The following is a 27,952-nucleotide window of genomic DNA, read 5'->3' as shown; positions in this document are numbered from 1 at the left end:
GCCCGCTATGAGATCATGACTGCAGTTTTTAGCAATTAAGCAAGTAAGTAATTAGAAAGCTTTGGCTGAGACCTCACTGTTTAGATTTTTTAGGTTTCTAATACTGGAGCTGTTAACACATTTTCATATTACAAATATGTTTGACTGCTTCTGGTAGCTTGAAGAATAGCAGGTCTCCAACAGCGGCACATTACCTGGCAATGCTCAGAGCTGTAAACTATGTTCCCTGACCTGTCATGCTATCAGAGATCAAAGTAAAACATCATTAAGCTGAACAATTCACCGATGAATTCAAAAAGTGAGTATGTTTTAACATAATAGCAGTGACCTTAGTCCACTGAGAGTCTTTGACAAGTGCCACTGAGATGTTAGAGAAATTATGAATTATGTGTCTGGAAAGTTATATCTCAATAAGAAATATCGTAATCTTGAGGCATTACTATATTGTAAAAAGGATTTTTATTCTGCACTTCTGCATTCACAGATCTTCACAGGGAATGTGAAATAAAGAAGTAGTATGAAATTACTACTTAATACCTCAGTATTAAGCATTACTATGCAAAAATAATGGCACAGGCAGGTGCCAGTGAATTTTTAATTATCACTTAGAAGCAGATCTTTCATACCATAGGTAGAGGTTTGGTAGGTCAGCACAGTAAAAGAAACCATCCTGTCTTAATATAAACCTTCAGTTTGGAAAATAATTTTTACTGTCCTTTTGCAGGTGTAAGGAGGGGACCTACGGACACGGGGCTGGAAGAAACGCAGCCCGCGGACCCGCGCCAGGACCTCCTCACGGCGGGCGGCTGGGGAGGGTGGCCGCCCCCGCCTGCCCGGTCCTGCCTTCAATAAAATCTTGTGCTTCCACAGTATCCCAGAGAGGTAAGGTTTACAGGGAGGGATAAAGTCTGTCAGCCTCAGTGATGAAGTTGGCAAGAACAGGGAAGTTTTGGGGCACAACGTCCTTTCTAAAGCCTGGTGGGAAGTCACACAGTCCAAACCAAGGGAGGACTGATCTCCAGCGCTTCTCATTTAATACTATAGAAATGAATTAAAACACCTGACAGAAAAAAAAGTTATCAGTGATTGAAAAGCACGATGTAATAAGGCCTAAAGACAGTGTCTCTATTGAGTCGGTGATGCTCAGAGTTCAATAGTCACAACAGATTTTCCATAAGCCCACGGTCTGGGTGGTGACTGCTTAACACAAGCTTGCTGTAAGAGGGCACTGGAGCAGCTCTGCAGCCCGGGCCAACCCGCACCTTTGTGCTCTTGCCCGCTGTGTTTTCAGGGGGAAAAAAAGCCACGCTCAGGACAACTGAAGCAGCTGGAGGCAGGGAAACTTGCACCGCCGCGCCGCGGAACGCCCGCCGCGCTGCCCGCGCCGCCCGCCCGGATCCCTTTGGCTGGTGCACCGCGGCGGCGGAAGGAGGGCACTCGCCATGGTGCGTGAGGCGGGGTGGCGACGGGGCATAGGGATAGGGATGCGGCTGCCTCGGCCTCCGCTTCTGGGGGCGGCGGGGGACTCCTCACGCAGCGCTCCCAGCCCTTTCCTTCCCGCCGGGAGCGGCCCCAGCGGGGTTCCTGAAGAGGCCTTGGGAGTCTGCGGTGGGGCCGCTGAACCGCGGCAGGCGGCCTTGTGGGCCGCTCAGGGCGGTAAACCGACCTTGCCTTTAAAAGCTGCTCCCTCCGCCCCGCTCGGTGGCCCCGGGGCGAGGGGGGAGCCGCGAGCGACCCTGCCCGCTGCCTCCCGGGGAGGTTTGCGTCCTTGCAGGCCTTCCCGGCGGGGTGGCCGGTGGGCCAGGGCAGCGGGGCTGGTTTTGTGCCTGCCCCCGCCAGCGAGCACCTCTGGAGTGACGGGAGGGAGGAGCGGGGTTCACGTGTAAACTAGTGCAAGGAGCCTCTTAAGATTTCTGTAGGTGTTCGGGATAATCTATCTTTGACTTAACTTTTGTTTTTTTCACTATCCTAACCACTGATGCTAACGCAGATATTATGATGCACTGAAGTCTGCGTTTATTGGTTGCTGTTTCCTGCATCACATTTGCACATTTAGCCTTCCTGCTTTCAGGTGTTTCTTTTGCACACAGTTAAAGACTTTAAAGAATTTAAATTGCGTATTGTTTGATAAAGCCTTTCAGTTTTGTTCAAACACTGTTTCACCAAAAAGTAACATAACTTAAACTAGTGTTACAGTATTTTTTAAATTTGTGAGCAGTATTCCCTCTCTGTGCTGCACGAAGGGCTAGAGAAGGAAAGCCTCTGTCTGCTCCCTGGTGCAAGGCATTCTCATGGTCTGTGGGGAGGGACAAGAAAATCCTTTTTGTTATGTTGTACGAATTACATATGGCCTTTGTCACAAACCCGGAGGCAAAGATCGGATAGAAACTTGAATGGGGACATTTACTGCAAAGGTGCAGAGAGGTAATCTTAGTTTCCTAGCTGCAGAGTTCTACAAAACAGGTATTTTGAGAGTAGTCACTATGAAAGATTTCTTACAGCATTTTCTGTGCTCCAGTAGTTTTGTTACAGCACGTACCACGTTCAATTTTGTTTGTTACTGAGGAGGATAAAATCTAACTTGTGGAACTGATAAGCTGCTACTATAAGTTAAGAGCTTTCTGATATATTGATGCATCACCTTTTAAGTCTTTACCATGGTGTGTGCTCCTATCTTCCCTTTAAGGTTTTATATAACTTTACTAGTGTATAGTATCTTTGATTTCTTTTCAGCCAAAGTTACGAAAAACCCAAGGAGGGAAGCAAGAGAAAAAAGTTATCCATCCTTACAGCAGAAAAGCTGCGCAGCTTGCAAGGGAAGCACACAAACAGGAAAAGAAAGAAAAGTAAGTTGACTGTGCAAAATCTGTGTACAGACTAAAGGATAGCATTGCAGTAGATATTTTTGGTCTGTGGGGAGGAGGGTGGTGGTGGAAGGGGACTGTTATGCTGATATAATGTTAAGATAAAAGAAAGACCTATATAACTTAGTACTGCTGAGCCATGTGAACTGACAGGTTTACATTGATGAAATCAGCCTATACAAATTATATAGTTTTGCTACTTTAGTTTTGGTATTGTCCTTACAAGTTAGGTTTCTTCTTATTGCAGCATTTTGCTTTTTATAATCTGAATGGCATGATGCTAGTGATTTTGCATGAAGCCTAGTCACCTAGTTTGGCTTTACTCCAAGATTTAATATGAATCTTGCTTAGGGTCTAGCTTCTTGTGCTGAAGTTTTGAGTTCATAGAAAAGAAAGCCCAGAAATTGTCCTGCAGAACAGAGACTTCTGAATAAAACTGAAGAGTTAACTCGGCTTTGGTGACTTCCTGCTGTTCCATGGCAAGTTTGATTTTCTGCTTTTAAGTTTTATTTCCCCCTTCCACAGAGGGAAGATAGCTGGAAAAGTCTGGCCTTTAGTTTCCATTTTGTCTCAGCTTGGTAGTTGATATGCTGTGATTGTTTCTTTAGAAAGTTCTTAAAGCGAACTTAAAGCTTTTTCTGTCAAAGTATACTAGTATATGGATGGACCATGTGAGCTGAGCCCAAATACTCATATGTGTGAAGGTGTTAAATTGGGAACTCCTGGTACAGTTGAAATGTTCCTCAGAGACTGTGCAATTTTATGGTTGGGGATGGGTGTACAACCTTACCCACAGCAAAATTGTAAGGTTGCTCTAACTAGAAAGGGGCCCTTTACTAGCATAGCTGTGTCACGTAGCCTCAAGCAGAGCTGCTGCAGGAATTTAGAAGTAGCATGTGTTGAGGATCAGGCAGTTTCCTAACGTGCAAGAAGTTTTACCTGCTGCTTCGTGTTTTGTCTGTGCACTCTGACTACTGACTGTAAGTAAGTTTTTATTGTAGATTATTTTCCTAGTGCTAAATTGACTACTTTGTCCCTTAACTCTCATCTTGCCTCATAACTGCCACTCAGAGCACTTGATCACAAAAGATAACTGAACCATACTCGAGTCTTAGTGCTTACATCTGTGACTTTGCTATAAAGAAAAACATACACAAGAAAACTTACTGAATGAAGGAGTAATGTACTGATTATTCGTTATGACACGGCACGCTCAATCAAATCTTTTAGTGATTGTGGGCAGAATTATACTGATACACCTGTGCTGATGTTTCTTGTTAGAGTGCTACTTTTGGTTCCACTTGCAACAGCAAGAAGTTGAAGTAAAGAACTCCCACTGGAATAGTATTCTCCCATTTAACTTGCTCTTTAATTACTTTTCTTCACGGAGAAAGTTTTAAGGTATGTGTTAGAGATTGCACAGGGCGATCTATTTTCTTGCGTGTAAGAGAGTACCAAATGCATCATTCATTTCTCCGCTTAATATTGCAGCAGTTAGGTCATCCTTTCCATGAAAAGGAATGAGAAGAGGCTGGCTTTGTACTGACTAGGCTTTGTTACTGAGGTAGCTAGATTTGACAAGTCATAGTATGTAAGTAGTGTTGCTTAATTCTAACACAGGTGCTTTTTCTGCTGAACAGCTGAAAAGTTTACTGCTTTAAGGATATTCAGAGCAGTGTCAGGGTGTCTTGAGCTACCAGAGCCACCTTTGTGGCAGTGGACTCTTAGTCTACTGCTAACATTGCCACGTGAAGTCAACAGAGCAAACTATAGAATCAAAATTGTTTTAGGAGCTAAAGGCCACTTATTAGTTTTGAGCACAAAGGGTTCAGTAAACTGGAAATATTACTGACTTTCTAACTGATCTAGACAGATACACTTGTAGTAAGCAATTGTAACACACCTTATCCTTTCTCGTATGATGATCTAGATGGTCTTAACCCTTAAGTTTGGTTTAAAAAAAAGTTCTAGGTTCCTCAATGACAGAAAAAAAAATTAATTTCTTTAATTTATTGGAAGTTTCCTTTCTTTCAGCAGTGGTCACCAAATGTATTAATTTCGAGACTTGCTTATATGAGGGTTGGTTCTAGTGCCTAGTCTTTACTGTGTAGATTTCTGTCTGTGCTTGCCAGAGTAGATTAAGTCTCATAGCTCAGCACATGACAATACCAGTCGTTTATCTGCACTGGCTCCCATGGTTGTAGTTTTACAGAAGATGTTCCAGTTAATACATCCTGGAATGTAGCCTTCAGTACAACCACGTTAATTTTTGATTTTTTTTTTTTTTTTTAGACTGCACCAATAATTGCAATACTAAAAAAATGGATTTGTTGGATTGAACAGCAGTTAGCTTCTCAGTGCTGGAGAACCAGGTTATGCAAAGATGAATTGAGAGTATATGTTTAGGGAGTTTACTTACTATGCCTTGCAAGTAGCGCCTTAGCTCGACTAGCAGTACATGTAGGACAGTTGCTACAGCGTCTTCCTTCTATCTGCTAGCACCCATTGCCACTGGCTGTTAAAGACAGCTACATGCTCCTTGCCCTTCATTTGGGCTCCAGTAGTTTCCCCTGTGCACAATAACAGGTTAATCCTCTATGAAACCTTTTTTTGGAGGCTTTAAGTTTAGTTCAAATGCTTTTGCTAACACATGTAAGTCTACCATGTTATTTCAGCCTTTCTTTATAAAGTTATTTCCTTTTTGAAAAGGAATTTTAAATAAAGGAAACAAACTTATTTATAAATGAGTTTTTTACCTGTTTAAGAGACGGTGGTCTTTACAGCAGTGTGGTTAGCCTTCCTGTTCCTTTCCTCTGAAATGTGGCAAAAGGAGCTAGTCATGAGAGCAGAATCCTTCCAAGTGAAACAAGCAGACCACGTTTTGGTATGTGTCATGGATTACCTGAGGAAAAAGCACCATTTTATGAAAAACGATTAAATATGGGCAGCCAAGCGAGCTAATAAAAGGTGAGCTTCAAGGAGCCCGATGAAAGAGCAGATGGTTTATTTTGAATTCTTGTGGGGATCAGAGAAGCCTAATGCCTTCACAGAGCAGAAGTGCTTAATAGAGAGAAACTCAGTTTAAGATTAGAGGATGTAGATTACTATCCATTTCTTTAGGTTCTGTTTCTTGATTTCTGCCTTTTCCAAGCTCCCTTACTATTTCAAGTGTGAGGCCTCTAGGCTGATTGCAAAAGATGTAACCCTTCATTTTGCATAGGGAAACTGTTCCACCAAAAGTAGTGTGTCAGTCTGGACCGTCCAAAGCATATTTTGATAGCAAAATGATTTATCTATAAGTAAGATTTCTACATCTTCCAGTTCAGGATCCTAAACAATTAACTAGCCTTGTTCACAGATCTGCACTTTGTAGATCGCTTTTGTTGTGGTGTTCTAGAAACAATTTGCTTTAAAAACATCCTCCAGTTGTCTATATTCTATTTTCTGTACTGTCTTGGCTTGAAGAGCAATTTAACTGGAAAGGCATGAATAATGTTGATTTCTTTTCTTCCCTAGTGTCTTTAGAAGTCTTGCTAAGAGTTCCAGTTTCTTTTGGATCTCTGTTATCTTAATGATCAGCTTGTTACATCTTAAGATCTTTTTTTTAAATATTAGGAGTTAAGCACGTGTTTAAAAACAGTCAGTTTAACCACTAACTGGTCTTTTTTAGTGTTACTACTTAGCTTTCAGTTTCTTTAATGTAATGGTGGAGTTTGGGTTCATTTTACAGAGCTCTGGAAAAGACAAGGTAAATTTCTGATGCTGTGGACGGAGGAAAGCTTTCCAATCCTGCGCTCAGGAAAAAGTAGTAGCCTGCACCAATTTTGTTCTTCCTCATTGCTTTTGCAGGTCTATTAAATGTCTTTTTTTAGTGGCAGCTGATAATACTAAATAAATGCCCTGTCATTGTTGCTTCCAAATTTGTGACTTAACTGCAATAAGTTTACTGAAGACTTTTTCACTGGAAGATGACTTATTGAAGTTGAAATGTTTGCAGAAACAATTTTCCAAATTACTCCTATTTAATGACAGCCCTGTTCTCTGGTTGGAAGGTTATTATGTCCTTTGGTGGTAAATAGGAGAAGCTGCCTTGTAATCTCTCCAGTATTTTCTTCCTTAATCTCATCTACAAATCTGGTACTTTTTTGACTGTGCTTCTTATCATATAGAAATAAGTCATCTTAAATGTGGGGAGGGCCCAAAACTGGAGACAGTATTCTCAATATGATCTCACCAACCCTGAGTAAAGGGGATAATTTCTCTGTACAGGCTAATGCACTTCTGCAGCATGGAAAAACTGGATCAGAGACGGTCAACGAACCTAGGAAGTTCATACAGTTCATCTGTATTATTTTAATTAAGCTGTGGATTTGCTTGCCAGAAGATGCTGTAATTGTGGTTGGCTAAATTTGTGCAATAATACTTTTTGAATATACGTACATTTTATCTGTTGATTACTATTCAATACAAAGCTGTTACCTTGAGTGTAGGAAGCACTTGAATGGCATGTTACTGGAAGGTGAGAATGTCTTCTGTAGAAGCGTCAGTCAATGTTTGCTTTGGTTTTGTGTGGTTTGTTTCTTTTGTTTTTGTTTTTTTTTTCCTTTGGTGCTTGGCTGGAGACAGGATTCAGGACTAGAGGCAGTTTAGGCTTCTATTTACTTTCTAACTTTTCTGTATCATGGAAGAGGAGAAATAACTACTGTGGACATTCCTGTTTATGTTAAACAGGAAAGGAAATGGCATTTAGTTATGAGAAGCATATTCAAGTATCTTTTGCCCAAACAAGATAATAAAAAAGGGAAGACATTACCCACAAGGAATTTCAATACTTAGTGCAGCACTGGGAAGAAGGAGGGAGAAATTCTGCTCTAAGTTGCAGAAGTCTTTTAAAGCCTCTGTTGTCCAGATACTCTTCAATGCAAGCATTCTCAATGAAATATGATACTAATAATAAGCTTATTGTCCAGAAACTGTGGCTGCACTACAAAAGACCAATCTTGACCATAATAAGAGGAGCCAGACCAGTTGGTTTTAGAAAATTGACTACAATCTTAAGTTATGTGGTTCACCTGAATCACACCTTTTTCTTGCCTGCATCCCTCTTCTCTGTTCTCCTCAAGGTCTAACGAGCAGCAACAAATTCCAGTGTATTACTGCCAATTTATTCTCTCTTAATCTACATGTGAATCTTTATTCCTATAGGCAACTTCTTTGCTCTGTTAAATAATTACAAAGATGTTTTTATGAGACAGCAATAGCTAGTTCACTGGTGCCAGTAGAACACTGCTTTTTCTACGCTTTAGGAAACCAGACCCTAATGGGATATTCCTGGAACTTCTGTTAGTAGTGATGTCCCAACACCAATCATGTTTTGTTTACAACTGCTGAAATCTCTATCTGGTTTTGGTAGCTAAAGCTGATCTAGCACTGGATTTTTCTTTTTCTGTCTTCTTCCCTGCTGAGTCAAAATATACCCTTTCTATTCTGCGTATATTGTAAATTTTCTAGGAGTCTGTGCATTTTCATTACAACTATACTAGTCTAATACTGTCATGCTCTGAGATATGAGAGCTAAGGAGTTTTTACGGTATTTCTTGAACTGTCATGAAGCGACCACTTAGGAGAAAGCAGTAACCTTAAAATGTCTCTTTGTGGAGCTCTTTGTTTGTTTGTTCCTCCTTAGCTTTTCTGTTGTCTAACCTCTTAATCTCCCTTGAGCCACCGTGCTTCTAGCTGTGCTGTTTGCAGCAGTGATGATTTGAGATGTACTCCTGCGGGTTCCTTATGTGGAACTGAAAAAATGTTAGCTCTTAAGATTACTTGTTTTGCTTACAGAAATAAAAAAATGAACTGAAAAAAAAAAAGATAATTTAATTCTTATAGAGGGATTTTCATATGGAAGTATCCTAAAATACTTCACCAAGCCACTAATTGGTGCATAAGCTAACAAAAATGGATATGTATAGGGAGAAGTATGGAAGGTATTTAGCAACCTGAAATGAGGAAATATGTCCTGTCAACCACGATTTTTTTTTTTTTCTTAGTGAAAGAGCCTGTCTTAGTTCTCAGAGCCATAGATGGCATTTGTATGCGTGGATATTATAGGGAAAAATACTGAATTGGTAAACTGATTTGGCAAATATTTATTCATTGTTAGTATTTACAGTAGAACAGTGGAATACAATACCTGAGATAGAGGTGCTGATGGAGCATGAAGGCTTTAACCTTTTAAGTACCTAGTAAACATCAAGAAAATGACTAATCTTCCTTATCAATAATCAGTGCCTAAGCAGATGATTTTTGGGAGGCAGGTGGAGGAGAAAATCATTAAGAAGCAACAGCCTGCCACAAGATTGTATCCCTGTCCTCGTCCTCTCTTTCCATTGAGCAAAAGATGTTACTTACTGTGTGGAAGGAGATGAGAGGAACTTTCTTTGACTTACCTTATTTGATTAGCCTCTGTACTAATATTGTCTTCTAGCAGTCATTGAGGTGAAGCTTTCATGAAAGCTACGAAAAGGCAACAGCTGATCCTATCACTTGTTATTTCTCATACTGAAATAAACTGTGTACATCTAGGTACCGAAGGTTTTTCTTCCAGAAGAAAATCCTGGTTATATACTTCATTGCCTAGATAAATAAACGATCCAGGGACCCTTGCAAGTGCAAATGGTAGTCTGTAGTGTTTTAAAGCAGAGATACATGACGTAATTTACGATTCTAATCAGGCAGCTTTTCTAGATGGCATCGTAGTTTTCTCCATGGCAACGCTTTGCAGATGTGCTCGGCTGGCTTTGTTGCCGTGCAAGGTTCACAGCAGGGACTGCTGGTGTGGAGTTCCGCTGTGTGGAATATGTGTCCTTTTCTTGGTTGCTATTACCCTTCAAAACTCCCTGCTGTAAGCCCTCTGTAGGCTACCTACGACAGTTTTTATTGAAAACATCTACAGATGAGTTTTAAAGCTGACTCTAATCTAACTCATTTTTCCTTTCTGTTTTACATAGTGTCATCCAGGTCTGTCCTGTAACCCACAGGAGCAGAGTAATATTTGTATAAACATTAAAATATTTTAATTAACCAACCAGCTTGTGGTTTGTTTTTTTTTTTTTTTTTTTTTTTGGCAGGTATGATATAACTCAAACCTCATGCTTGACCTCTATAGACTTTTGCATTAAAAATGCTTATCCCAGATGCTGGGATGTCTACAGAAGTAAAAAGGCTTTTCTTGAATGCGTTAGTGGAATTCTTAGCAGCTCACACATGCTGTGCATTTGCTTTTATGTGGCTTTTAGATGGTCTTCAGAGGATGAAATACTTCTTGAAAAAGCTAATCTTTATTTTAATAATGTAGGTTTGTGGCCAAGTGACACAAGTATGTTTGTCTCTGGAAAGTAGGGCTGTCTCTTTTGATCTGAATTTTTGTGATGCGTGACAGACTTCTGTGCTCCGAGTTACTTCAGTTAAGTCTAAAATGCTCATTAAATTCTGTAGAGTACAAGGAATTTAATGAAGGAGCACATTAGCTTTGAACTGTTGAATTTTGGCATTATTTGTTCTTTGTCAATGATATCCTTTATGATTTTTCTTTATCCTTTATAAATTTTCTTATTAAATAATAGGGAAAAAAGAAGTCAATTTTATCAGAGGTCCTTGGATATGTACACTGATGATGGACGGCTAAGATATTTTTTCCAGTGACAAATTTCATACTTATCCCAACAATGTATTATTTTCCTTTCTGGAAATAAAGTGACATTCAACAACATTTATTGCTGCAGACTTAATCTGAAAGCTTCAGGACAAAAACGCATGAGGCACTGTATTACCTGTTAGAAAACTTGTGTTCTCTAGGAACTGCTCAATAGGACGGGAATTAATCCCAAACTGGATGTGTACACACATCCTGTAGAGTACAGAAGGCTTCAAGTATCCTGCCAGAGATTGAAGTGGAGTGAAAAATACTTTGAGATGGATTTAAAAAAATTTTTTTATAAAGTTGTTAATTTTGGTTTCTTAACATATTAACTTCTACTGTACACTAAGCACAAACTTAAGGATTACAAATTTATTAGATATTAGAATGGTATTTTTCACATTGTATGCTTGATTTGCAAGGATGCAGTGCAGGGAAATCTTTTGTTCTGGATCTCCAAACTCATTAAACATACTAGCAGAATATAGAAATACTTAATGAAATTATTACAATGCGAGTCTTCCATGAAATTCCTTTTGCTGCGCTCTAAGAAAAGTGTTGTGTCCTATTTTCATCCTGGTTTTGTCATTTAATTTCTTCCAAGAAACTGTTTAACTTAATAGGTAAACTGGACAAATTTCAGATAGTAGTTTTACCAAAAAGCAGAATTTTTAGATGAAGCAGAATTAGTTTTACATTGTTCTGAATTTGGCAAATATTTCTATTTGAAATTTTAGCTTGACTTTCATTGTGACTCCAAAAAGGAAGATTTTTTTTGAGAAAGAAAAGGAAGATAATTATTTGTATGGTGCTCATTCCTGGCTAACATATCTTTTTTCTTTGCTAGGTTGAAGACTGACAAAGCTTTGCGTTTGAGTATCATTGGTGAGCAGAAACTTCTATTACTGAATACAGTACTCAACTTTTTAGCATAGATTTTAAGTTTTACCAACTTTATAGATAGTCCAATTAGAGCTGCTTTCTCTATAATCTGACTCTCTAATCTTAAAATAGACTTTGTTGAAATGCTGAAATACCTGACACATTCGTTCAAGTAGTATATACAGCGTTGAATTTGGGGCAGAGTATAGCCTAATCTTTAGTCAGTCTACATGACAACAGGGCAATATAGACCAAATGTCTGTTGTTTACATCTGCATATGTATTTATTGTACTTGTTTCCATGCTTTTTTTAATCGCTTGTAAAAGAGGATGATATATGTGTGTGAACAGACACATTGTGCTAGCAAGTAAATTCAAAACTTTGAGACACAACCTGAAATATTTTTCTCTTTCATATGATTAACACTGCACCTCGTCAATTTAATTTGTTCGAAAATTGTGGTGATCAGAACTCTTGCTCAGAGATTGTGTTGGGTTTCTTTTCTCACTTGAGATCTTCCTAAGTTTCCATCTTAAGCAACTGATCCAGTGATACTTTAAACGCTAATTTCCAGTAAAGCAAAGTGTAGCTGCTTTTTCCCGTAAGGAAGACATAAAATACATCTGAAATGATGTGAGAATGTTTCTATTCCAGCTACTTTCACACCTGGTACACACAATATCAGTGAGTCTATGGTGCCATTCAAAATGTTGAAAAATGGGTGGTTATTTCCAAAACTTTGAAGAACTTAGATCAATGTTGATGCTACAGTGATGATGTAATCATTAATGTTAAGTTTATTCTTGCAGGAGAAAAATTGCAATGGTTTCAAAGTCACCTTGACCCTGATAAAATTGAGTACACAAAGAAGGAAGCTGGTGAACTAATTGAAAAGTAAGACTGGTGTTAAAAACAGGATTAAAAAGCTTGATTTGTCTTTTAAAAGAAAGTTTTTAAATAAGATCTGTAAAGTGATGATGACTCAGAGAAGGACTTTTTATATATTACTGTTAATAATATCAAATAGTTGATTTTCTTGCAAATGAGGTTAATTATATACTGAAAGATGTATATATTCACAGTAGAATTAGTGAAGTCAGTCATGTTGTCTGGGGTTTTTTTATTATTTAAGTATATCTCTGCTTTTGTAGTGTGTGGAGGACTCTAAATGATTTGGACAGTAGTAATTGCATGAATTTGCTAGTCAGGTTATTCAGTGACAAAAGCACAGACTTCATTCTACTTACTCCTTTATTCTTTAAGTTTCTTTGCTGGGATTAAACATTACTCAGGTCAATTTTTAGGGCAGGAAGTATCAAAATTGAATTTGCTAAGAAGGAACTCAGTTGTTTTTGTGCTGCTGGATGTATGTACCTATAGCTCCTCACCATTTTTCATCTGCTAGGTAAATAACATAATATATATGTATTCTTACACAGGTGTACTATATCAGTTTCCTTTCAGAAGCTCTGACATATTTTCTACACTGTTCATGCAACCTGTAAACAGCTAATCAATGCTCGTGGTACTGCAATGGCAATAAAGGCTTACTTTTTGGATTTGGGCTAGGTGTTTGCGAGGTGATGTAGAACACATGCCAAAAAAGAACTTTACTTCAAAAATTATTACTGAGGTGGTGAAATTCAACAATTAAGTTAGAAATACTTAAATTTAGCACTGGTCTTCCAGAGCGGGAGAATTATAATAATGTTTGGGGTTTTTGTTTTGTTTGTTTTATGCAAACATAGATTAAAAAAAAAAAACAACTAAAAAAAAAAGTCCTTCTGTAAGCTGCAGATGATTCAAATTCAGTTCTAAGTGGAGCTTCCACTTTGATATTAAAGTAATAGTTCAAATCTAAGAAACATCTCTGACTAATGTAGAAAATAAATACAATTAGTAAAATAACTTCTTAGATTATCAAAGTAATTCTGTTTTGCAAAAGTTTTGCATGATTGCATCTAGCATAAATGCATTTTATTTCTTTCAGTTATATGTGTCGATTCAATGCTGAATTGGAGCAGATTGAATTACAAAATAGTATTAAAGGTAGACAAGGAAGACAGCATGGTTCACGGGAAACTGTCATCAAGCAGACCATAGAACGTGAAAGACAACTCTATGAAGGCTATGGAATAGGTATGTAAAAACAGTAGAAATAATCCTGTGGTCACATCTCCTCCTGCTCACAAGGCTAGAATTGAAGTGAAATTTCTAGGCATGATCTTTATATTTCTCTTTAAAGGAATTAACTAACTGCTAGGCATCTACGCCTCGTAGATAAGTTTGGGAGGAAGGGCAGAGTGAAGAAAAGGAAAAAAAAATGATGGTGGAGATCTGGCTCATATATTTCTGCTTTACTGCTTTGCCTTTGTGCATCTTTGTTAGTACTCCCTCTTTCGTGCAGGCATATATAACATTTTTGAAACTAAAGTGAGATTTAATGCACCTGTCTCAAATACAAATTCTGTTCAGCAGCTTGCTTGGATCTTCATTATATAAGAAGTATTTTTTATCTTAAAAATGCACTTCAGTGGGTGTGCATGTTTTAACACACATTAGCATGAAGACTTTATTTGCTCATGTGGAGAACACCCAGCATCACTTTCTCTACAAATTATGTACTTTTCTTAGGTGGGCTTTGTTATCTGGGTTTGTGCTAATGAAGTCTTTATACACAGCTTCCTCTAACATTGTTTTGATAATATATATACTTACTGTTAGGGATAAACCTGTGGCCTGACTTGCCCCTTTCTGCTGAGGTGGACCAGTGGCATGAGGAGCTTCAACAAGTTTCGTATCATGAGAGAGTAGGCTTTAGGTTTCATGAACTTGCAGAGAACCAAAGCCTCTGAACTCGTGGGCCTAAAACCATCTTCAGAAAGAGGCCATTCATTCCACTAAGGTTGAGATGTGCTTCATGTGGGAGAATGATTGCAGCAGAGATTGTAGTACAGACGTATTTCCAAAAGTTGAATATTTCTGGAGTTTTCGTATTAAAATTCAGGTAGTCCAGGAAGAAATCCTGGCTGTTGTGACACATCTACTCTACAGGCTCTATTCTACAGGCATAGATGATAACCCAGAAGTAGAAAAACACATTTTTCCGCTTGTTCTTCTCAGGCAGAGGAGGTATGCTCCTTTCTTTGACTTACTGGAGATGGTGGTGGAGGGAGTGAAAGTGCTCTGTGTGTGTGAAGGCCCTAACACTTAACCTCTTAATAATCAAAACCCCACAAAAACTCTGAAGATGTAAAACTAAAAATTTTGTAGATAAGAGCCTAGTTGAAAGCACTTTGAGTTTTTAAACATTTACCTTGGGCATTATCACAAGTTTGAATAAAATCATAATGCCAGATATTCTCGTTGACTTTTTTTATTACCATTTATCTACCTTTGAGGTAGCCATCTGTGCCAGCAGATTATGTAACGAAAACTTTTGAGGAGCATCATGTGTGAAAACCACAACGTAAGCATTAGAGCTGAAAATTTCCTCTTAAGTTGCATAGTCTTCTTTAAGAAGAAACACTTAAACTCTTTTTGAAAGTATTTTTTGGTTTTGGAGGTAGCACACAGATGCAAGCTACATGTGAGAAAGAAATAAAAGACTGAAAATTTGATAGCTAGAACTAAGCTGAAGGGAAGCAGCAGTAATCTGGTGAAATAAGGGAGAAAGACAAAGGGATAATGGAAGTGCAAAAAGCAAAGAGTTGTTTTGAGGAGAGTCAAGTACAAAACAGTAGTGAAATTTATGTATTTTTCTTTAGCAAATAAGCATGTTGGAGTTGAGTGAAGAACTTGGCTTTAATGATAAAGTATTATTCAAAGGCAATCAGTCCTTCTAACAGTGAAAGTACATCATGGAAGACATAAAAAAATCTGCATTGCTCTGTGGTTAGGATACAAAGCACAGCAAGGTTTGGGTTGTGTGTCATATTCCCTTTTCCCCCAATTTGTCTTTTACCAGTAAAGAAAATGAATGGTTCTAAAGATTTTGCTAGTGTTGCTTAGTACTTCCACATCCTGCAGTGGCAGAGGAATTCAGGAATAGCTGTGTGACTTCATGTGTAATCTTTGATTTCTTAAAAGGGAGGGGAAGTCATAGCAAGATAGATACTATGAATGTCATCAAATAGCACAGATGTAGAAAATCTCCTTTTTGGTTTTGCTTTTCAATTTTAGTTCTTCCTTTTTTCCTTACTACTTTGTGGAAAGCTGACAGAAAAAAGCAGTAAGACTAGATAGAAAGATGTCAAATGCACAAGCACAACATAAAAATAAAGAAGAATCCAGAAATATTGTAAGCAAAATTTGAGGTTATTATAGTATTAGTAAGTAAAGCATTCAGAGAGCATGGTGCAACTTCACATATTAAATACACTCTCAAATCATTCATTATTTGTTACCACAGCTGCTGCAGGTTTTGCTCTCTGTCTAGGACAGTATTCATTCAGAGAAAATAGTTGCTGCTAAATACTGTAATTAGAGATTGGGGATAAATGGAAATCAGCTGGAAACTGTGCTTTTACACTCTAGCTCATTATTATCCCTGGAAGCTGTAGTGAAGGGAGTTTTTATAACTGGCTTGGTATTTGTTGGTTTTTCCGCCCCCCCCCTCCCCCCCTTCTTGAACTTAGTTATGTCTTGTATGCATGTGCATTTGCTATGAAGAGACTACATGATATGAATTGTTTACATTTAGGAAAGTCCCCTACAATTTTGATGCTCTGTGTGTATATATATCAGATATGTGTAAACAAAAAATTAATTCTTCTTTACTGGCTGTTTACAAAAGTGGTAGATATACAAAAGCATAGTAAATTTTAGTCTTTTTTTTTTTTTTTTAAATAGTACCTATACAGGGAACATCCAGTCTATCTGTGAGGTTGTTGAGTTTTTTAGCAGCTACTTGTCACTTCCTTACTCCTGAAATATATCTACATTAATTTTTATGCAGTTTTCTTCCTGATATTGTCGTGTGTGTGTGTGTGTGTTTGTTTTTTTAATCTTGTCTTACACGTTTATAGCAAAGCTATTGAAAGGGAACCCTAGATACTTACAGGATATGCCCTTGGAACTCAGAGTTAGCATGCTTTCAGTTGAAAAGCATCATAATTATTTCATCTGAACATCATACATTTTTGATAATTTGCTTCTAATTACCTTGCATATTCTCTCAGAAGCATAATGTTAATCTTGGGGAAAAATGGCCTTTAAAGCTGAATGCACCAGTTTTATTAGTTAATTCTTGAAACTTCGGTATATAAGGAAATTGATTTAATTCAGATGAAAGTTGTGTCATTTACATGTATCTGATAGTGTAACTACTGTACTGTTTATTAGCTGCTGTTTTCTGTAACGATCATTATTGTGTAACTGAATGGTTCTTTAGATAAAGAGCATCTAGAGTTTCTAACATCCTTTTCCTTTTTTAACTTCAGGCTGCAATATCATCCTTTGACCTGACTTGGGTGTTTCTCTGTATGACAGTTCTAATGGATGAGAGAGAGAGAGAGAGAGAGAGAGAGAGAGAGAGATGCTTCCTATATTCTGTGCAGAGCACTGTCAGAGCAGTGACATTTCAGTCCTTGTGAGATTTGGGTAAATCTCTTGTACAAATCTTTGCTTTGGGAGAGATAAATGGTTACTACTATGAAGAACAATGATGTTTTTAGAATCACAGAGTCATTAAGGTTGGAAAGGACCTCTGAGATCGAGTCCAACCGTTAACCTAACTGCCTGGTCCACCTCTAAGCTGTGTTCCTAAGCACCACATCCACACGTTTTTTTGAACACTTCCAGGGACTGTGATTGCACCACTTCCCTGGGCAGCCTATTCCAATGCCTAACCACTCTCTCCGTGAAGAAATTTTTCCTAATATCTAATCTAAATCTCCCGTGGCACAACTTGAGCCCATTTCTTCTCGTCCTTAATAACAGCATACTTCTGGAAGGAAATAAAACATCTCAGCAGACTGTCACAGAGCACTTGGTTAAAAAGTAGTGCTGTGGAACACAGCTCTGGAAGGGCACCGCGACACTGGGATGGGCTCCCCTACGCCCTTTTTCTCTGGTTATGCTTTAGAAGCCTTCCAGCCCAAGCCTGTGCACAGAGGCAGGATCAGTTAGACCTACAGCTGACAGAAGCTTTTTACTTCTGAAGCCCATCAGAACTTTGAAGTAATCTGGTCCAGTGCTTCTCCATCCGAACAGTTGGAGAGGTGCTGACTTTACAGTATTTTATGCAAGTCTGTGTTACAAGTTAAGCTCAGTCACTTTGTCTTTTTCCTTGTCGTGAAACGGTGTTAAGCAGTAACATCTTTGTGACAAAGTTTGAGGGCTAACATGCTCTTTGTTCTTCCTCAGAAGAAAGATAGGAAAATAAAACATGATCTGAAAGGGTCAGAAACATGAAAAAAATGGTTACTGAAATTTTTCACTGCTGTTTTATTATAACGCATAGGTTACTGAATACTTCATCCTAGAAATACCAGACAGTATCTGCTCCCCAAAATACTGTCTTCGTTTCTTCTCCACTAACCCCTGTACTGTATTTCTCCATCTTCTATTTTTTCCATCTTTAGTTCAGAAACAATCTTCTGTGACTTAACATTTTTAAAGCAAACTAAGAAGTTCAGAAGTAGTAGCAAAAAACATGACACTGGTGCATGCTAAGGAGACACTTCTCACAAGACAAGTATTATTAATCTGAAAATACAGCGCTACTGCAGCTTTCCACCATAATTTAAAAAAAACAGTTACTGCATGATATATAGTTACTTTATTTCTACACACAAAATAGAACAGGACTAGAGTTTCTAGTTCTGTTCCTAATCTGGCACCCCTGGGGTTTGTATTGTGTAACATACTGTGAACACATGTAAGCACAGAACTTAAAAATGTTGCCACTGCCAAAGCACTAAAGATCAATTCAGTTCCAAATATTGCTTTGTCACAGAATCTCCCTGCCTCAGAGTGCCTGCTTTCTTGTGGCGCTGGGGCGAGCCCTGGATGACAAGCTAGATAAAACAATTAGAATATTCTGTTTGGAAAATGTCCTATGTAAGTTAATAAAAGCCATTAAATACTTTCCAAGGTGGTGGTTTTTTTTGGTTTTTTTTAGCCAAAACAAAGCAATTGAAAGGGCTTAATTTGAAAGTCTTGTCACTTAGTCCTGGTTTGTCTGAGAATAACGCTGAACTGAATGTTTGGTCAGTGCTTTGATAGAAGGAACAAACAGAAATCGCAGCACATTTCTGGGGCAGCAGGCCCAAACTAGCATGGTGGCACTTCTGCCGCGCTCACTGTTTACATCACAAAGCTCTGTCCTAGGAGACAACTGAGTAGGCGTTGCTCCTTGTACAATCTCTGAGAGAAGGGGAGAACTTCTCTCTCTCATGTGGAGGCTAGGACACTTCAGCATTTGGCACTGTGCTGCCAAGAGTGCAATTCAAGTGATTACAAAGAAAGGAAGAGGGACCATGGCTTTGTTTCAATGCTTAGCTGGGAAGGATGGACCTAATGTGGCATTGGTGTTTATCGGAACCCAGGAATCAGCAGACAAAATTAGGATTAGATATATGTTTCTTTGCCTTACCTTGATTGGCTGTGAGCAGTATCGCTCTATTTATTTACCAAGAAGCAGGCTGCAGAAATCAATGTAATTGGTATCAAAAACTGTTGTGTATATTATTGTTATTCAGTTGGTAACTTTGTAACCCAATGCGAGGGAAAGAAATAATTTCTGAATAATAAAGACTATCTGACAGGTACCATCATCCTACATTCTGTAGTAGTAAAATCATCTATAATCCTGCATTGATAGCATCATCTGATTTATTACTTTGAGTCAAGAAAATTGATAGATGAACAAAGGCAGAACTGTATGTTCAGAGTTTGCTCAAGGAGAGTATCAGAAGTTCCTGAAGTGTCATGTTTTTAAGAGCTGAAATAGTAAAGTGAATTTAACATTACAGAGGTAGCAACCAGTCGTCTTTGTTGAGTGACCTGTTGCTGTGTAATCTGTACACTTCCTAGACAGCAATAAGGTATTTTATACTGTGCAAAAAATTCAAGGCTCCTAAGGTATAAATCTCTACAAATCAGGGAAGGTGTTAAACACAGGTCACTTGCAATACTTCAGGACTGACCAGGAAAAGAATGACACTGAATCAAGGCAAAGCAGCTTAGGCATCCTAGGTGAAATTCTGCATCTAGTTCCTATGAACTAGTTCCTACGTTCCTAGGAATGTTTTGACTACTCCAGGAGGGGAAAAAAAAAAAAAAAAAGGTCTGTCCCATAGGTCTCTACAAGATGTTTGTCTTCTTTTTTACTACCAAAAGTAATAAAGATCTGTAGTGAGTATATGTCACTTATTTCTGTTAGTGGGGAAGACTGAAAACTTAGTCCTTAAAACTATTGATGTTTGTTTCTGTTCAGCTGAGAGGAACATCAGCTCATGAGAGGAGACAGGTGCCAACAGTCTATATAAATATCATGTTGCATTTACTGCAGTATGTAACAGGCATTTCAGCAACCACGGAATGCTAGTTTCCCAGTATTGAGTGGTTTATAGAACAGGTATTTAACGATGGAAACTATACTTGCGTTGGCGTGAGACTAAGTGTTATCAAATAGCCATTCTTTGCTCTGGGGCTGTCTCATTGCAGGTGGAAGGAAGTAGCATTATATTCCAAAATCCAAGAATGTGTTCTCTTTAAACACCTGACATCTTACTGTACTCTTCCCGGTGTTTGTATTTTAAAAACACACATGCACGTATATATTCTTGTACTGCATGGTAAATTTTACAAAGTGTATTTAACTGTTACATTTTCTTACTTGAATTACCAGAGTTACTTTCCTAACTCTACTGCTGATCTGACTTGCTTGCAGTGGTGACTTAAGTGCTTTGAAATTTTTTTCCAAAAACATTGCAAAATACTTATGGACCACTTAGTACTCATTAGTTTAGAGTGAGGCTTGTATATTTAGGCCAGCTTTGAAACTAAGCTTTCTTATTTTTCCTTTTATCTGTTGTGCATGTTTATAGTAAGTTCTGCAAGAGCAGAATTGTGAGTGAATGTCTGTTAAAAACTAGCATCTTGATCTTGGTTGAGGATGTCAGTTATGCTTTTAAAACAAATAATAAATTAATTATTTTCCTAGTTTCTTCACTGGGATTTTTTTTAAAGGGAAACTTTAAGTGCTTAAAATTTTGCTATTTCTCGGATGCGTCAGCTTAGTGAAAGCGAAGCACCCTCTTTGTATTACTTGTCAGGATTGGATTTTAAGTAACTGGCACATTTTAATTCTGGAACAGTGCATAGGTGTAAGGGCACTTCCTTTTCTTTAGCAGCGAGAGGTCTTCCTGTTTATATATTGCTCTAGAAACTTTCTAAAATTAATCCTCATTCTCATTTTCTTGGTCTTTTAATCTCTGAAATAATATGTTCAGCCCTTTAGCTCACATGTCTTTCTTTGAAATGAGACTCACTTGAATAATGTAACACATCTAACAGAATTTAATTTCATTCCAATTAGAAATCCCAGACATTATGAACAGAAAGCATCTTAAATTTTTCAGGTAAGTTCTTTTTATTATCACTACTAATCTGTTTATGCAATACAGCGTTTCTGAATTTGACAGGTTGTATGTCTTTTTTCTTAAAGAAGAATTTATGCAAAACTGTCAAAGAATTTGTCACTTGAAAAAGCAGACTAGGTATGGTGTTGCTATTTCGGCATTTCTTAGCTGTTACAAGCTAAACACAGGTGACAGTTAATCATTAAAACATTGGAGGAGTTGGAAATCTTCAACAGCTAAAATTCCATTTCTGTAATTTAAGTATCTTTTTTTTTATATTCTTGGAGAATATTTTCTCTTTACCTAAAATTCTCACCTCAGCTGTTCACTGATTTACACAAAAAGATTAGCATTTACTGTTAGTGTTTAAGGATCAAGACATAGATTTATTGATAAATGGAATTACACTGTTTTCTTACCTGAAATGAGATTTCAGATGGTAATTGCAGTCGTATAACATAGTGACCTAAGTTATTTATAGTCAGAACTTATCATTAAGTAACTAAAACAACACTGAGTTTTAGTTATGTTTTCTAAGATCCAACTCTAGGCGTAATACAGTCTGCAGCAGAGTTTGTGTGTAATACTAGTTGAAAATCTGAAGCGAATTGATGACTTGCATGCAGTTGAAAGATCTGGGAGCTGTGAAACTTGCTGCTAGCTCATCTGGGGCAGCAAGCCCATATGCTTTGGTAATGGATTGAATGAACACTCTTGCTGGCAGCTCTATCAAATCAGATACTTTAAAGAAAAAAAAAAAAAAAAAGACTTACTAATGCTTACGTTGCCAGGAATGATATACCGCTAACTCCTAGGGGTGGTGTGTAGCCAGAAGTCATAGTTATAGGATGGTGGAATAAAGCCAGAAATCTCAGAGAAGAGACAGGCCTCTGGCTGCTGTGCTTATAAGTACATAATTGACTACTTGTACTGGGACATCTGATGGAAGTGGTGTTTTATTACCTAGGGCAAAAACACATCTGTCTTATAATTGGCAAATACTGTCTTTGCCCTTGAGAAAAAATTATCTATGAAGTGCACTTACTATAATCAAGCAAGCATTCTATTAATTGAGTACTGGATTTGACTTGTGATATTTAAGTGAACCCTTCCTCCTTCATGGAGCCTTTTGAAATAATATACTTATCATGTGAATTAATGTTTGCTAACATTTTGTGTCCCCTTGAAGTCAGTCGTACGAGATGTTAACAGTTACCATAAATCGTAATGAAGGGATTTACGTACAGGTACATCAGCTCTGCAAATTGAGCATCCAGATGAAAAAACTCTTCCAAACTGCTTTTCCATTGCTTACAAGACTGGGAGTTCAGTGTGTCAAACCTAAAAGCCGGTGGCCTAAAGTAGTAACTGAGGGTACAAATAGTCTGTGGGAAAAAAGTGAATCACACATTTTTTGTTCAGAATGTCAAATCTGAAAGTACTTAATTCTTCACAGAAAAATTATAGTTGCTGTAGTGTACAAGATCAGGTGAAAATGTTGGTGCTTATTCATACTCCAGTGGGACTGATAGTACAATTTAGAAAAGCAGCCTCACTTGAGTTAGCATATTCTGAGGAAAAGTAAATTAACTCTGCCATTCCTTCTTGCTATTGCTATTGGTAATTGTTTTTCATTACTTTTTTTTTTTTTTTTCCATTTAAGAGAATGGGATGGTGATCTGAGGAAACTGCCAAACATCAAAATGAAAAAGCTCTCAGCTAGGGATGCTGCTTGCAGTCACCCTGAGGAGGCAGATGTGGAAGCTAAAGAAGAATTGAATAAAGCCGAAGAGGTGGCCTAATGAGCACCAGCTGATTCAAGAGCTGAAACAGCTGAATGGAATTGTAAGAAACCTATTTTAATTATCACTGCAAACAAGAATAAATTGTAACTATATTTGCAAATTTTTGCTAGTTGCATTTTTTATGAACTTGCTGTATACCTATGGTAAAGAGTAAACAGTATATTATTGGGTAAAGTTGTGTATTATTAGGTAAAAAATTTTGAATATAAATAAATACTTAAAATCTTAATTGTGTCCTTACTTCTCATACGGTACCTCCTCTTTAGGATGCAGGCTCCTGAGCTGACAAAGCAATTGTAGTTTATATCTTGAAATCCTGAGTAGTTGAGTATCTCGTCCCTGGTCATAGGCAGTCAGGATACAGACACCTGTTAGAAATACTTAGTGGTGGGAAATCCTTATGTTTTCCTGGTAATGGCAAGAATACGTGTCATTTAGCGTATAAATAGCAGGTACCCTGGTAAACAGTGGGCCCAGCTAGTGGCAGCTTTTATCCATCTCTTGTGGTGGTGGCTGGGATGTCTCTAGGTGTACACAGTTTTGTGGAGAGCAGTGATAGGCCTCATCTCACAAAATCCTGTGCTGCATGGCATAGAACACTCACCTTGGGTGTAAGAAATGCTCTCCCACTTGGTGGAAATGTATATGCAGAAGATGAGATACATGGAGCATCAGTTAATCATGAAGAACTCTTCTCTGCCTTCTTTTGGCTGAGAATCTGTGTCAGGAACATAGAGAGCTGGAAAGACTTCAATAAAATATTGAGTATTTTATGTTTTGTCAAGAGAATTTGAGAGAATTACACTGTCCTCACCACTCTGTATCGAAGAATTCAGATCAGAAGCCCCTACAGTCTGTTTTTAAATATATCTTTGTTCATATTTTTTTTGCTGACCCCTCTGTTGAGAAAGCAGTGCATTTTAAAATTAAGTTGCTTAGGACTTCTACATAGCAGGCTTGCTTTATGAAGCAACTCTTTAGATGACTTTAAATGTGTCTTTTGGGAACATTCTTAGCAGATTCTCACTTTTAATACCATAAAATAAAAAAAAAAAAAAAAGAGGAAAAAAAGGGCAAGGGCAAAGGCAGGGATAATTTCACAGCGGGCATTAAGTAGGACATCTCTGTTAGTGCGGATTAGATTGTCTGGGCACAGAAGTCACAGTTCAGATGTACTGTCTGTACACATTGTAGCAATCACAGTTCAGATGCCTGTTAATTATGTGGAAATAATTATTCCTGGTGGATGATCCTTCTAGTACTTGATCCCCAATACAGTTCTCTGTGTTAAACAACAAGGTTTTGTCATGGTAAATAGTTACATGGGTTTCCCAGATTTCTTTTACAGATATCCAGGTGTGTATTTTCTTAGCTGTGCAGTAAGTGTTACTGATGAGTGTTATTCTATTAACATCTATATTAAATTTTTCCCTATTTACAAAGTAGGCTTGTGCTATCCTTTCACGTTTTAGGAAACCAATCTATTTAAGTAATATAGAATTAACCACTGTCCTCCTTAAATTAATCTAAAGAAGAAACCTGAACAAATTTAACAGACCTGAAGCATGTGTGAGTGATCTAACGCATCTTCAGATGGACTGCAAGTCTTAAGCCTGGCGAAAGGTCTTATCCTCTGACACCAGCCATATCTCTAGGCTGTCACATCACAGCTTTGTGTTTGTGTTTTAGAAATCAGTGTGCTGAAGTTCAGGGCAGGCCTTTGATATTTTTTAACTTTGTTAAATTGAGCTGTGTTGTGGAATTCAGCTTGTTTGGATTTATAAAACTTGAGGTGTTGCACTGTGGTGAAAGCTGAGCCAGGGTAATTGGTCTGAATTAAAGCCATGCCTGTGTTTGCTCAGCGGTTTGACAGATTTTGCCTTTCAGAAGATTCATCTTAAATTTTTGCTTGTATACAGTGTCTGATGTGCTTTGAAGTTGTAAGTAGAAACATTGCAGAAGTCGTCACTTTCCCATCACGTTGGGTAATACACAGAAGGAAAATGAGCAGTAAGGTAACTAGAAGGTTTGGCATGTTCCGGTAATGACGGTGTATTAGACTGACATCCCGGTGAAAGCTTTAAAAAAGATTGTCCCGCCAAGTTATGGAGAATGAGATGTTCTATGTTCCTTGAAACAATTCACTAATAAGGCATTATAAAAAAGTAATTATTACTTGTGTGGTTGAGGTGATAAATATTTGAAATGATTTCTTTTTTAACATCTGTTGGTCACACTTCAAGAACATGTTTACAGTTTGGACTTTGTTGAGTTTGTGGATTTTCTCCCTTGAAGTCTGTGTATTCACTGCTTGTTTAGCTGGCTTTTAACCTGTCTTGTTGACCTGCTGCATAAGTAATGAAGAAAGAACAGTTTCTGTGTGTGAACTTCTTACATTGATTTATCAGAAAAGTTAATAGGTAGCTGTGAAATATTGATATTTGAATTGAAAAGTAATCTGGGCTTAAGTTGATAATGTGCAAGACCAATTTACCAGATGAGTTTTGTTGCCAAATGCTAATGTGGCAATGGGGAAAAAACCCCAAAGCTATTTATTTATTATTTCGGTGCTCAGAGTTTTTGTGCTGAGAAGCCTGGAGCGGGAGTAGAGTCTTTTGCCTCCTATGTGTTACTGAGACAAGGTAGCGGAATCTCTTCTATCACTTTCATAATCCAATCCTGCCTGCGCTTTAAAGCCAGCTCTTAGGGTTTTGTATGTTGATGAGTTTCTTCCCTGTAGGTGGAGGAGCAGGATGAATGCTCTCAGGAGTTTGGAATTGCTACTCTGTTTCTTTAAAATTAAAATCTAGAAAGCAGCTGCTGTTAACAGCAGGAATGGGAAATATTTATGTGATCTTCTCTGTTCTTACAAACTTGCTGTAGGGAATACCTTGAAATTCTGTTCATTTGTAACTAAGGATTACAGACTTTAATGTTAAATCTTCTATTATAATTCTCTGTAATTGACAGGGGTTTTTTCTGGTTAAAGATGAATTTTATGGAAGATTTCTTCAGATATTGCTTCACAATGTCCCTGTTTTTTTTAATTAACTGCAAATTTGTAATAGCTAAAATTCAAGTTTCTTTAATATCAGGGCTCATATTAAACATACAAAATTTCAAACAAACAGTAACATTTTAATGTGGAAAGCCACTTTTATGTAAGAACTTTGGGTGTTTGTTATGTATTTTCTTATCTGTTTCACTGTACTTTGCAGTGTACTTGCTAAGTTACACTTTTACTCCAGCCAGCCTTGGCGAGCTAAGACTTCTCTAAGGAACTGGCTGAACTACATTCAAACTTTCAGTAGCAGCTGAGTTGTTAGTTGTGCTCTGATTCTTGGACTTACTCTATTGATAGTCTCAGCTGGAAACAACCAGCTGACTTTAATTCCAGTAGCAGTATGGTTTTTTCATGTAAACAAAACAAATGTTGATTTTAAAAAACAAACAAATGAGAAAACACTGTCCTTCACAAGGCTGCTTGTATGCAGTGGATTAATTAATTTACGGTTCTTTAGTGTTGGAAACAACCGTGACTGAATTGATGGAACTGTTCACCATGGCTTTCCAAGCTGCTACACAAAGTTGGTTCTAAAGGGGTGATACTTCCAACGTTTGTGATGTGATGTACAGTGAAGCACTTAGCCTCATTATTGTATTTTTTCCTTTTTTTCTGCTACCAACATATGTGTCAATCCTTATGGAACTCCAGGATGTGCAGTGGGATGCAACAAGTAAAAAAGGTAACATATATGAACCATTTTCTGAGCCATTCCTAAGTAGTTGAAGGAATAACCTTAAAGAGTATCTTATATGTGATTTTTTTGTCTTTGATTGCAGTAGCATGCGTACTCATCTCTGTGATGACACTGCCGCATGTGAGGACAGAGTCTGGCATTCAAAAATGTGTATGCTGGAGTCCCACTTCTAAAAAGCTCTTTTTTGCTAGACACCTGGCAGATAGGCAAGAGTAGTAAAAAAGGACATTATTGTTTTTTCTCAGCAGAAAAAGTTCTCCACTTAAGGAATCCTCCAGGCGTAGTTTTCTAGTAAAGGGCCAAGAAATGCATGCACTTCAGAAGTATGTGAAATTGGCTGGTTTGGTCAGTCTCAGCATGCTACAATGCATACATCATATTTCTATCTTCTATCTCTTTCAAGAGTAAAAAGTCATTATAATTGACTTTCAGACTTCCTTCCTAAAAAAGAAGTAAGTTATAGGAAGGCAAGAAACTTTGCTAATGAGGTGTTGTGATTTATACACCACAATTTAAGCTGTTGCCTTAAATACAGCTAGCAAGATTGTGTGCAGAGTTCCTATAATGAAACTCTAAAAACTGCCTGACTGTGGGAGACTTACTGTAGTGGTCCTGTCATCAGGCTCCCTAGGCCTTCACTGCTTGTATTGCACATACTGCCCAATTTTCTTAAAAGGAACAGTTTAATGTGTAACAAGTTACCTGTTACAAATGAAAAATAAAACGCAACTTTCAACTAAGTTACTAGACCAGTGCCAGCATTACTCTAAAACCAGAAGCACTTTCTGAAGAAATACAGCATTCTGCTGATACCAGCTCCTATTTGTGTAAGCTCAAACATAGTCACCAAGACAGTAACATGCTGATTTGAAAATCTATGAAGTGACAGTGCCTGTTTTTATTTGGAATAGTGCTGATAATTGTATTTTCATATATTTTACTTTTGAGTTGTTTAAAAACAAAAGGAAGCTCTGTGATTCAGTTAGGATCAGTTGTTAAGTATTTGCAAGTAACAGCAGGGCAAGTTTGTCCCAGGGCCCACCCTCTCCAGCAGACCTGGCATCGTCATGTTCTCAACCACAGTGTAAAATTTATCCGAGGTTATTTTCTGACCTCCATGTCATAGGTAGCAGATGTGCTACACCATTCAGACTACTTCGGGTGAGTTCTTTGCTAACTGACAATTTTTTTTTGCTTTTAGATAAAGTTCATGCAGAACAGGCTCAATATGTGGGGGGAGGAAGGTGTGAGCAAATACCATATAGCATGTGTCATTGTTCATGTGTACATAGAGAGCAAACTGGACAGAAATGTGTTTTGTGTTTGAATAGTACCCTTCATCAAGAGATTCAGACT

At 37.9% G+C, this 27,952-nt stretch overlaps 1 protein-coding gene across 1 annotated transcript; it reads left to right on the top strand.

Moving 5' to 3' along the window:
* The first annotated feature begins 1,336 nt into the window (after positions 1–1,336).
* TMA16 (translation machinery associated 16 homolog) lies at positions 1,337–23,064 on the top strand. The gene is given in 8 exon segments (XM_087736365.1): positions 1,337–1,445; positions 2,734–2,846; positions 11,408–11,445; positions 12,253–12,337; positions 13,434–13,582; positions 20,988–21,030; positions 22,694–22,825; positions 22,827–23,064. Coding segments are annotated over 8 exon segments (630 nt in total). The 5' UTR covers positions 1,337–1,442; the 3' UTR covers positions 22,894–23,064.
* The last annotated feature ends 4,888 nt before the right edge of the window (positions 23,065–27,952 follow it).

This window comes from Nipponia nippon, unplaced genomic scaffold (assembly GCF_047370975.1).
Source record: "Nipponia nippon isolate SJK-2023a ecotype South Korea unplaced genomic scaffold, ASM4737097v1 scaffold_6, whole genome shotgun sequence".
Taxonomy (NCBI): Eukaryota; Metazoa; Chordata; class Aves; order Pelecaniformes; family Threskiornithidae; genus Nipponia; species Nipponia nippon.
The sequence above is the reverse complement of the archived record's forward strand: the minus strand, read 5'-3'. Positions and strand labels throughout refer to the sequence as shown.